This window comes from Tetrao urogallus (assembly GCF_951394365.1).
Source record: "Tetrao urogallus genome assembly, chromosome: 2".
Taxonomy (NCBI): Eukaryota; Metazoa; Chordata; class Aves; order Galliformes; family Phasianidae; genus Tetrao; species Tetrao urogallus.
The window spans coordinates 81,796,144-81,809,189 of NC_136814.1; the positions used below are offsets into that span (position 1 = coordinate 81,796,144).

The 13,046-nt window shown below is 36.1% G+C and overlaps 1 protein-coding gene across 1 annotated transcript in view; it reads right to left on the minus strand.

Annotated features, from left to right (window-relative positions):
- Positions 1 to 13,046, minus strand: part of COL19A1 (collagen type XIX alpha 1 chain) — a gene marked incomplete at both ends in the record, with an annotated part of 178,160 nt that overhangs the window by 42,647 nt on the left and 122,467 nt on the right. The window contains 2 exons of the mRNA XM_079550583.1: positions 2,297 to 2,350; positions 10,899 to 10,952. Of these exons, the coding sequence (XP_079406709.1) occupies positions 2,297 to 2,350; positions 10,899 to 10,952 (108 nt within the window). The remainder of the gene's footprint in view (positions 1 to 2,296; positions 2,351 to 10,898; positions 10,953 to 13,046) is intronic.

Genomic DNA, 13,046 nt, shown 5'->3' on the forward strand with positions numbered 1-13,046 from the left:
CCAGATAATATGCTCAGAGAAAAGACAGAAAGGGATTATTTTAATTTATGATGAGAGTTCAGATAATCTCTCACTGATTTCCCACCTTTCTTGCTGGCAGTGTTTGTCATGACTCCTAGAAATACCAATAAAAGAAGCTGTACTTACACTCTCAGAAAAATCTAGTTTTAAAGTCTCTATAGCTGTAAAAATATGGTTACAATCCAAGCAATTAAAAAATCTCCACAAAAAAATGCCGGTGAGATTTTTGAGAATATGCATAAAATGTTACAAAAAGACAAAACTTCCCTGTGGTGGAAGAAAACCTCAAAAAACCTCCGACTGAAATATCATCTCATAAATGCTAACAATCAAAGCACACTGAAAACTATGTACTTGAACAAGAAAGATTGCTTGGTACCTTTGAGATTCATTGAACAAAATCAATGCTCACCACAGTATGCAACAGTGTAAAAAAAAAAAAAAAAAGAAGAAGAAGGAAGTTAATGTTGCATACATCTGCCTAAATTAAAAATCAGTGGCAAAGTAGACATGTCTCTGATGACTTCCCTGATGGGAATATCCCGCTCCCATCATAAACTGTATAGAAACTAACACATTTGCTGTTGCAGCTGGAGACTTCAGTTGACCCTAGCAAGACCTGAACACACAGTTGTAAAAAGCCTGTTTATTTAAAACCTGCTACTTGAATCAGAAAGCCATCATCTCTCTCCTCTGAAACGAAATCTTAGCACTTCCTTGTTGAACAGTTAATTGCTCATGACAGAGTCATTAAAATCTTCGAACTAGACAGCTGAAGGAAGAGGAATGTTAGTTAGTGGTTCAGAATTTATGAGACAATTAATTTACAGACACAGAGCAGCTGGTCTACATTTTTCCAGAAGATTGTTAATTAGGAAATGTAAGACACCTTAGGAACACTTATAGCCATGCAATGACAAGAAATGGGGTTCTTGGAGACAGATGCTCATGAGTTCCTGAAGATCCCCAGGGTTTGTATTCCCTGATACAGAATTAACCTTAAAGGGACCCTCAGGGTAAAAAAGATTAATAGACCAGAGGTAGAGAATGAGCTACAGCAAATATGGTATTGATAGAGAAAACAGGACTGTTATCAGGGAAAGCTGTCTTTGGAAAGAAAAAGAAACTAGTGAAAAAAACAGAAAGTATGAATACAGAGTAAATAAAACTTAGACACATACATGTGAAATGGTAGATCAAATCTAGAAAATAAAAATATCCAAGACAGCATACAAAATCATATTTAATTCTTAATCCAAGCTCTAAATTTATAGACTGATTAGGAATGGATTAAAAACCATAAATACCAGAGATGTCATGTCAGTGTCAAAAGCAAAAAGGAAGATATGTTTGACATGAATTTCACTCCAGATTTTTTTTTTCCTGAACAAGATTTTTGTACTCATCTGGACATGTTATACAATAAAAATAGTCTGTTTTCACCTGCTTTTCATAGTTATGCATTTTAACATTGAAGGAATTGAATATCTTCCAGGTTTGATATGAAGGACATAAAGCAGGAAACACACATTAGCCTCTGTAGTAGGCAATTCCTATAATAATTCTTTATAAGCCTTTGAATGAAATATGACTTTTTATTCAGATAAATTATGTACTCATTTCACCACCAATTAAGAAGGCCTGCATGATCTGTGAATCACAGTGCTTTACAATGGCAGATACTACAATAATAAATGATCTGAAATATCTGTGTAAGAGTTTAAAGGAGAAAATAGCAGCTCATATGCTATTTTAACATCTTTCTATGAAGTGCTTCTAGCTGTAAAATGTCATGTAATTAAGACAATACTCTTATTAGTCTACAATATATGGATATGGACAATTCTCACAGATCTGTAGTGGACTTTACTTAATTACCTCCTTGCATTTCTGTTCTATTCTTAGGATCATGTCAAGTTAGGGAAAGAAAGAAGAAATGTCACATATGATTTAGATCAATTATGTTTAGAGCTGGGGAGCTTGTGATTCATACTAACAGCTGGGTGGTCCAGCTTCCTCCTTCCTGGGTAACAGCAGTCAAAAATAAAGGAGCATGAGATGTGGGAGATAAGACGTATGGCAGCAGGATAGATGACATAGTAGGTATGCAGACTGAGCCTCTGGAGGGGTACAGAAGGGGAGTAGGGAGAAGGATCAACTTTTCAGATGAATTTGGAATGCAGTTTGCAAAGATCAAAATTGTGGTCACTTCTATATTAGATGCTTCTTAGCCATTAAGCACATAGACATGGACAGACAACTCAAATTTCCATACCTCATTATAATGTTTGTTCAATGAGTCCAGAATTCCTTCTAGTCCAGAAGGACCCTGTAAGGAAGAAACAGGTATCAGAAGATCATTTTAATTTAATAACGTTGTGTTTACCTACCTGTACTTGAAGAGAGTTCTGTTCCTGTAAAGGGATTTCAATTTTTATTTGCATCCACAATAAATCACTTTCTGTAAACTCATTATATCTTTTTTTTTTTTTTTTTTTTTTCTTTCTCCAGGCACAACGAGAAGCACAATCAGTTTCAAAATCTTTCCGTTTAGAAAACTGGCAACTATTCTGTGGTGAATCCATCTGTCAGAGAAGGTAGAGATGACACTCACATCAATTCTAATAGGAACCTTTTCTGCTATGAACTGAATCTTCTGCAGCATTTTAAAAATTCTTTTCACTAACTCAAAGCACAAATTTTGATGTGGAACCATCTTCAGGTGTGACTAAACAGTCAGATTTTTTAACTCTGAGTTTCTGAAAGGGAAATTGAGGAATGACAGATTTCTCTGGGAGATTTTCTAGTTTTATTGGCTATGCAAGTTTAGACAGACAATTTTCACCTAGAATTTCAAAAAAGGAGAACATGCTTCTAATATAATGCAGTCTTAGGTTGGATATATATATGTTTATACATACAATATACATATTAAAAAACAAACAAACAAACAAAAAGATATATTCTGCCAAAACCAGGCCCTCAGTGCGATTTTTTTGGTCTTGTGATCCAGGGCAGAATACAAAAAGTTGAGTAAAGATCTTATGAAGTAAAACTTTGGTAAATATAAATAAAGAATCAGAAAAGTGTCTCTCTTAAAGCTGTGGTTTACACATCATTCAATGAGAACTATAGCCACTCATGGTCTGAGTGTAAGAAACTGTAAGAAACATTTGGATACGTTAATGAGATAAAAATATCTGTTCAAATCATCTGTATGAATGAACAGCATTTAACTGAGACAAGGCACAAAGGCAACTCTTGTTCTGTTGTGTTACAATTACAGACAATTTACAGGAGCCTGCAGCTTTTGTGTTAGTAGGAAAAATGTAGTTGGCGTAGATGCTCCCTAAAGATTGCTTTATGCAACTGAACTCTGTTCAGTTTTGGAAAGGGTTGTTCCTGAAGAAAATAGAGTCTGCTTATCAGTAAGACTCTGTGTCAGACATTAGAGATTAGTCAGAGAATTTAATCACAGATTTACACTTTCATAACGTCCTTGTTAATTGTTCTGTAAGCCTTGTTATTACACACACATTGCATTCGCTACAGACGTACTCTGGAACACCTTATAATAGGAAAGCAGCTTTCTGTACTTTCAGAATAAAAATCTGTTGGCATTTTCTACCATTTTCAAGCTGAAGGCACTGTAAAATTCTTACAAGAAGTCAGAAGTCAAATTACACATCACCCATGACAGCAATTTGTCAAGATGAAAATATAAGACTTCCTGAACAAGAACTGCTGCCAAACTCGCAGCAGTAAAGGATCAGGATTCCAAAGTATTTCTAGAAAAAATTGAGAAATTGTCCACTGATTTCATGTAGAGGCCCAAGGAAAATACTGAAGTGTTAAGAATTAATCTGTGCAAATATTGCTGAAAGTTTTACTGCTGAGAAGTAATAATGATGTATTTATTATTTCTACTGTATATACCACACAAAACCATACAGCTGGTTCACTTCCTCTTTGTTCACTATCATTGGAAAAGACATAAGCCCATCTTTTTTTCTATTCATTTTATTTTGGAAGTGAGTTGTCACTCTTGATTTACAATGAAATAATATAAATAATGATAATATAAATATTGTCATGATGTTTTTACTGAGATGTTCCCTCAATTCTGATTTCTAGAATTAGTGGCAGAATTTATGCTCTGATATCCATATTAAAGATGACAGTTCAGAACTGGGACTGAACCATGATGACACTCCATACTTATTCGAGGTCTCAAACTCAACACTGGAAGGTTTTTTAACAAGGACTCTCTAATGTGGTAAATGATAAAAAAAATCAGAATTTATCATCCCTTTTCATTTGCTACTGTGTTGTCTCCTTCATTTTTTTAAGGTTGGAAAACCAGTAAAAATGAGTCTAATGCAATAGTAAAACAAAAAAAGGATCACATGCTCTATCACCAACTCTGACCTCTCAGATATTAACTATGCATCATATAAATCATTTCTGACAAAATCGGAACCCTTTTGACATGTCATTGTTTTGAGAAAATGATACAACCTCAAGAAACCCCAGAACTATCTTGTGACTGAGGCAGCTGAGGGGAGCTTGCATATTTGGCTTGCATTCTTGACAATGTCACAGGCTTTGGGTTGCCAGAGGTAAACCACCTCTCGTATTCATTTCCAAGAATTATCATCAATTTAATAATTCCATCAGCCTCCATAATACAATGAATAAAAAGAATAAAATTTTTCTACAGGAACAGAAAATTGTTCTATTCAAGGGTCTCTTCCTAAACTCTAGCCTCCGTATTTCATTCCATACTGTTTCACTCTACTAATGTAGCTGCATAATCTACTCTTGAAATCTCCACAGGACATAAACAAACCAGCAAAACTGGTCTGCAAGTAAATAAGCAATAAAATTAACAGAGACTGAAGAACTACGATGCAGGAGACTTCTGCCTTTTGAACAAGAATTTTGCACATCTGCCATTTTGGATGTTTTTCAAGCTTTCTCCTATGGAAATACCAATGACGGGCTCTCTTGAGTAGGGTTTTTACATTTTTTTATTTTTAAATATTGTGTATTATGTTTTATAATTGAGGTAACTGAAGCACACAGAGAATCCACACATAGAGATAAGAAAAGAACTGAAAATATCTCCTAATTATTTACGAAAATTACAAACAAGTTTAAGATGTAATTTCCATTGTCAAGGTAGGAACAAACTGTGAAATTATGTTGGTTTATAATGTATTTTCTTTCCTTAACTTTTGTATTTTGTTGTGTTCTGTGGTTGCTGAGAAGTCCACCCATTCTCTCAGTCTATGTAGCAAAACATGTAACAAGTGAATTGCAGTGGTTGCACCTCTGTAACAGGCCATTTCTGAGAATGCAGCACTGAAAGTGACTCAGTGTAATCTCTTTTTTTCAATTATTTCAGGTCTATACCTAGTCCTGAAAATAAAATACCATTTTCTGATTACTGAAATGTAAAAAACCACAGAACTGATCAGCATAGGTACGTAACTTTGAAAAATTATTCCAAAGATCAAAAAGAAAGAATGATGTTGTTTGTCACAACAGAATACATTAAATAAATTACATTTTTATATGAATTTTAAAAACTTAAATGCATAGAAATAAACCACACGACCAGTCGTTGCCCTGCTACCATTTAGGCATTTATAATATTTTTCTAAAATGCAGCAGAATGTCCAGCAATACCAGAAATCCTACTGACAATTTTCACTTACCACTGCTTTGATTCTCTGTTTATTGTAATTAAGTGATAACATTCATTCACTTGCAAAATACTGGTAGAACGACAGTACTTCCTGAAGCAGAGGAAATGAGATTTCCAACGCAAACTGCTGGCTACTTAAGATAACTGCTCTGGTGGCACTGACATACATATTGAATAAGAGGGACCAAAATCGTATGGAATTAAATGAAGGAACTCAAGTAGGCTGTGAACTTCTCCACTGCCTCATATGGAACACCAACAAAAAATAAACCTTATTTCAATGTAAGACTTTAAGGAGACTTCATGCTAATCTTTGAAGAATAATTTCATTGATAAAGACAGAAACTCCAGCCCTTTGTAAAGGGAGATGAACCCTGGTGAACCAGTTCTTGATATAAAGAATTTGATGCTTCAGATCCCTTCAGAAGTTAAAGAAACTTCTGAGAAAACAGGAAAAGTGAAGTACAGTCATTCTGGTTGCAAACAGTAACTTTGAACATTTCAATAGAAAATAGCAGAGATATAAGAGGATGAATAATCTAGATTGCAGTGTGTTAACCTATGATTTAGGTGACTCAACATTTATTTGCATGCTCTGCCACATACAGCTTCTTAGACAAGATGACACTTGGCCAAATCATATGCTTCATGGCTTTAAATAATAATGTTGACGGTATTTCTCTTCTGCCAAACAGTTACACTGGGCAGAAATCTTACTCTGAATCACCCCCAGAGAGTACTGCTATGCTTGTAGGAATATGTAGAGCAATTCTAGCTTGCTGTTCTTTATTTTTGAAACAATTTGATGATCCGCTGTAATTGGAACTATTTAGAAATGGAAATTATTCAGTCCTAAATGTTCCAGCAGAGACAGAGGAAATTGGAACAGAAGAGATCAAGTTAACCCTTAGTGGAGAAACCAGAAAAAAAATCTTTTTTCTGTCCTACTTAAACTGAAATAAAACAAAAATATAAACTCTATACCTTAGAAAGGTTTCACTAAATTCATAATGTGTCCTATACTATCCTGTTTCAGTGTCAGTATCTCCCACGAACAACCAAAATATGTAAAACAATGCCAGATGCCAGCAATTTAGAAACACAATAGAATCTCTAGTTCATAGTAGAAACACAAGTGACCTTCTCTTAACAGAACTTCGAACAGAAGGCAAGCAGTGATTCTTCAGGTCTTGATCCAAAAAGCACTTTGCCTAAGTATAATAGAAGGTCACAGAATTTGGCCAGTGCATCACTAGGCCAACAACATATAAATGTTAGGTTCATACACCTTCAATACATTTAACTACTGAAAGTATTGGTGCTGTAACTAGAATAATTATGAATTAAACACTTCAAAAAAGGTACACTATGCCCCCTTCTGTGATGCTAAGTCCTGCAGATATTTTTGATAGCAACTACTGCAGAAAGCTCTCAGTTCAACTCTGCCATGAGATCAAAATGCTGTACTTAGAATTTCATAGCATCCTACCAAGAGAGTAATTTTTTTTGTTTGTTTTATAAAATCATTGCTTCGAATTCAATAAAGAACCATGCAAAATAGGATTTTAGAAGAAAATGCACGTAGGAGAATGCATGAAATACATTTGAAAGGTATTTTTTTGTTTCACACTCATAATATCCAGAATGTTTTTGAGAGAGAAAGGAATAGTGTAATTTACCGAAGTTTTAAACAGTTCTCCAGACTTTTTAAAAGGGAGGAAGCAACCAATAAGCACTAGAGGGAGCTGCAGTTCTACTTAAACGATTTGGCCTCCTCGTTTTCAGTTTAAATTGTTACGCACCAGAGTGTGACATGTGGGAGCACACATCTCAGTCTTCCAGTAGTCAAATGATATGTATGATACTTAAAAACAACACCAGAAAGTATGAATTCTGAACCAGAAGGGAATAACAGTAGACTTTAAAAGTCTACAGTGTTCATCGACTGACTTTTGTGGGCGCAGGATTTATCATAGAGTCATAGAATCACAAGGTTGGAAAGGACCTACAAGATCATCTGATCCAACTGTCTTTCCATTACCATTGCTACCGCAAGCACTAACCCATATCTCATAGCTCCTCATCCAGACGCCTCTTGAACACTGCCAGGGACAGCGACTCCACTGCCTCCCTGGGCAGCTATTCCAGTGCCTGACCACTCTTTGAGAGAAGTTTTTCCTTATATCTAATCTAAATCTCCCCTGGTGCTACCTGTGGCCTTGTTTGCACCAAAGGAAAAAAATGGTACACATTAAAGGACTCCTGGAAGAAGATGCACAGAGAGTCCCGCTTAAACCAAGTAACTCAATCAACAGTTGCCAATAGATGTACATTTCAGGCACAGCGATGGCGTTTTTTAACCAAAGATGTGCAGATGATGGTAAGGTACCAGAAACTCACTACAAACATCAATTTTACTAGGGGAGAAAAAAATCCCCAGAAACTAGGCTACCAGAAAAAAAAAAAAAAAAAAAAAAAAAAAAAAAAAAAAAAGAAAAAAAAAGAAAGAAAGAAAGAAAGAAAGAAAGAAAGAAAGAAAGAAAGAAAGAAAGAAAGAAAGAAAGAAAGAAAGAAAGAAAGAAAGAAAGAAAGAAAGAAAGAAAGAAAGAAAGAAAAAAGGAGAATTGAGAAAGCGTTAGAAGGGTTAGGCTAAGAATACAAAGTAAACCTTTATTTCTGCAATGCCAGAAGTAGCTGAAAATTAATTATTTTGATTTATCAAAATGCATACCCCTTAGTAACATCCAATTTATAGCCCTTTGGGCTGCTCAGAATGTGGTTTATATACTTTCCCTCCCTCATTTTTTTTAGCACTGTGCTTTACATCAAGCCCCTTGGGTATCCTAACATCTGCTCTCCACTGTCCTCAAGGAGGCAAAATTTTCCATCTCACAGGGTTTTTTTGTTTGTTTGTTTTGTCACTGCTGAGCACCTGGATGTTTTTCTAATATTTAAGTAACACATAATGTGAACAGATAACACCAGCATTTAGCTGATCTAAAAATTAATAATTTAATCTTCCTTTTTGGAAATAAAGTTTTCTTGTTTTTCTGAAATATCAAACACCAACTTTACTTTTTCTGGAGAAAACTCCAGACTGTAGTGAGCTTATTATTCACATTAAGTCAATTTGTTAAGCATTTTGTACCCTATGCATGACAAATTTATGATAGCAATCAGCCTGTGGGAGTGATAGTTCTGAGGCCAAAGCAGAGGCCATATCCATATTCATGAAGAGGCTGCCACTACTGTTAGAAGCAGAGTGGTAGCAGTAAGAACCACACAGCAAAATCCAGTGTGTTCTGAGCCTTGAAAAAGAGAAGACAAATGATGAATCCTGTTAAACTCTTTTGAGTATGTACAAGCTTCAGCACTTTAAATATGGGGATACGGCCAATGCATGTTAATAAGCATTACTCCTTATATAGCTTGCTTTTCACAGATTATTTTCTCAGTTGTAGAAAAAGAAGTCAAGATGCTGGTGTAGCTGTATCCAAAATAAGGACTGTATCAATATGACTATATCAGAAAAAAATTATCTTTAACCAATATTTAGGGCATTGCTTGCCTGAGGAACTCTGCCTGATAAAGCAGTGCTAGGGTACAGTCCCCATACAGTGCTCCTCAAATGGATCCTACCATGCTGAAAAAGGGGAGCTTTGCATTGATGTAGGAAAATCTGAAATAGTCTTAAATAAGTGCAATTTAGCATCCACTCCTTGTTTCTGGTGAGACTCTCATAGGCCACGCATCTTCCCTGATCTGCAAGCACACCTGTGATGGCAGAAATCTGTAACAGACCTACAGTTTTTCATTGGTTCATAAAAAGTTAAGCATTTTGTATCTTCTATGTTTTTATTTTCTATTTGTTTTTACTTCAAAGGCCATTTAATGGCATTTGTATTAAGAAAGATTCTGCATCACTTCTTCCCTTGTTTTGGACACCACTGAGTCTGCAATATCATTTTAGCACTAGCAGCCCCACGGTGTACAAAGCACTCAAAAAAACAAGGCCTCAATATGAAAATGAGTAGCAGAGGAAAAGCAGGAATTTTTAGCTATTAAACTGTATGCAGGATAAATGAACATAATTTTCAATTTCTTCCCTTTTTTTTTTTTTTTTTTTTTTTTTTTCCCAATGAAAAAAGGAAATGTGATTTGTAACATTTAAGGGGTTGTGTTTTTAGATCACTGTAAATGGCATCTATTTCAATTTATTAATTCTATTTAATGCAGCAAGATTATCTTCTCTAGAAATAAACCTGGAAGTTTTCCCTTGCTGTAAGCTTGAAGTACACAGATCAAATGTTTTGACATGAAAACTGCTGACCTTTATCTATTTCAGATAAGCATAAAATGGAATCCTTGTTTGATACTATGAATGTGAAACAGCAGCAGTTTACCTATTCCACAAATTTACAGCTGTTCCTTATTTGTGCACAATAGTATTTTTACAATACAATATAAAGGGAATTTTATAAATATGACCAAGTCTTCTTCTACCAAAACAAGACTGCATTCATTATAGGTTAAGATAGCCCAGATTTATGCTTGATTTCAAATCTGAAATCACGTATCTCTTAAAAACAAATCCCAAACCTCTTAGATCTGAGTTAAAACCGTTAGTGCTCCATTTTATAAATCCTTTCATAGAGTCATGTATTTCCTAATCTTTTTAATTCTTCAGTAAACTCATCTGAACCACAGCTGAGTGCTCATTCCAGTGCTGGGTATAATCCTCCCTGCCATTCAGGCAGTTGGCACATGCTTCACAAAGTCCTTCATCTTTCAAATTACCCCTCTGAGACTGAAATTATCCCATCTTCTACAGAGCATCACGCGTTTTGTAAAGTGAATGAATGCACAGTATTCCCATTTAGTATACATGGCTGGTCTTTCTTTGAAATGCCAGACATCTTCTGTTTCCTCCACAGCAGTTAGCATCTTAGTTATTCCCTTCTGTATTGTTCTGTGCATTCTCTTATGCTTGTGGACACAGTCCTTTTATCTCTACTGTATAAAAAGGCTGGGTCTAAGAAGCCATCTGGTACAGCAGATCAACTGTTTTCAACTTTAACCAGGCTTAGGCAAGCTGTTTAAAAGCACTAGCAAAGACTACTGTTCCAGGATGGGGTGGATATTTCCTGTCCCCTTGCTTGATACTCACGGGAGGTCCCGGCGGTCCCGGTTTTCCAGGGAGGCCTGGCTTGCCTCTTCTTCCCTGGAAAAAGAAAAGAGCAGCAGATGTTTATAAATGTTACTGCTAATGACTGATCAGTAATTAGAGCTTTGTTTAAAAGATTTACTGCCTTATTTAGTAGCAAGAAGGTAAAAAATTACCCAGACTGAATACTTATACAAGTCACCGCAACACCACCTAAGATCTATGAACCACATAAGATCTAGGAACCACATAAGACCACCAACTTCCAAGATTGTTTTTTAAAAATTACAAGAAACAGTGCATTTGCATCTCTGTAACATTTACTGTCATGTTTTAAAGCTATGTCTCAAATATGACTGCACATCGATACAGAATCCTGATGATGTGTAAATGAGTTATATTTCATCTGAATGTTCCAGAGCTTGAGATGCTAAACTGTGTCACAGCAGTAGTCTCCCTGACTCCCACTGTCAGTAAAAATGTGCAACATAACCCTGTTTACAAACACCCCCATCTTTCTCCAATGTGTGAGAACAAACAGAAAACGCTCAGAGATTTACCTGGAAAAACAGTTCATCTTCTTCATGCAATTAGTACTATCTGTATACATACTGCAAGTGCAACATCATTTGCATTAAAACTTAAGATCCATAAAAATCTACTTAAGTTAACAGGAGACTTTCAACTCAGTCTGAAAAAGATGCACATGTAACTAATATGATATTTTAGCAGTGAGCTCAATTGGACAACTGCTGTTCTCACACACACATTTCTTTTTAAGAAGATAACACAAAAATGGAAGTAATTCACAGTAATTTACATCCTCATTACCAAGCTGAAATCCAATGCACTTTTTTAGAAACAACAGCTGGGAATATCCAATATCTAGGTGTGATGGAAAAAAGAAAATTATATCCACACTGACTAATTTTTCCCTTGCATATAGCAAACATAAATTAACAAAAAGATTAGGGGGATGTCCCAGTGAAAACTTGGCTTAAGATGCCAAAAAAAGGAAAATGCTTGCTGACAGCTCACAATTAGCACATAGGGGATATTTCTGTAACTGATGTTTCCTACATCTAACACTACTTCTGTATCTTATTAAATGATATCACACAGGGTGCAGAATGAAACCTCAGGAACGGAGGGGGAAACCTCAGCCTAACTCTCTAAAGGTGAAAACCCTAATGTGTAGAAACCTCTCATGCTCTGCCCCTCATTAATCACGAACTATCCTGTCATCATCTTGTTTACCCTCAGTAAAAATGAAAAATCCCTTTCCTCATAGCCTGCAGCTCACCAGCATAATCCACTGCTCAGATATCAGAGGTGCTTCTAAGAAGCAGGACATGAGGGTGAGAAGCCCTTCAAAGTGAAGAAAGAACCCAACAAGGACTGTGGGGACATGGGACATGCTTTGTCTGTCAGGATGTGACATGGACAAGTGCTCTGCCACCAGTTTTATGAGTCAGTCAGTGTGTTTTAAGGGCACTGTGAAAAAATAAATAAATTTAAAAAATCAGCATATTTGGAGTGCCAAATTCCTGGTCTTATCTAGCTGAGACATATGCTATGAGCTGAGCTGTTTAATCCTGTCAGCACTCGCACATGCAGAGCCACAACTGGGGCAGCCCAGGGTGAATGTTCAGAATCAAAATATGGCACCAGGTGCCTATATTGGGTTCAAAGCTCAGCACCCACCTCATGATATGTCCTCTGTTGGCTGGTAACATAGCCTGTGCAGCCATGAGATGAACCAGAGCACGTAAGTCAACTGAGTTAAAGACAGCTCACAGAAAGCCCTCTAATTTTTAACTTAGGTCAGGATTCAGCTCACTGGAGCAGCCTTATAGTCAGCCGAGCATGAGAGGCCACAGTTCTGGGAAAGGTGTGCATATACACTCCCCCAAAAAAGGGACAGTTAGCTATCAGTGCCACCAACGTCACATTGCTTCTTTGGGCCTTCACCCCATATGCCAAAATCCAATTTAGATTTTAAGCTCACAGTTGAGATGTGACATTTGGACTGATCTCTACTTCATTAAAGACAGATGGAAATTAATATTTCCCTGCTCTCTTGAAAGACAGTAAACTTTCCTGGGAAAGTATGAAAACCAGCTTGAGATAATAAAGCGAGTAATAACCAAA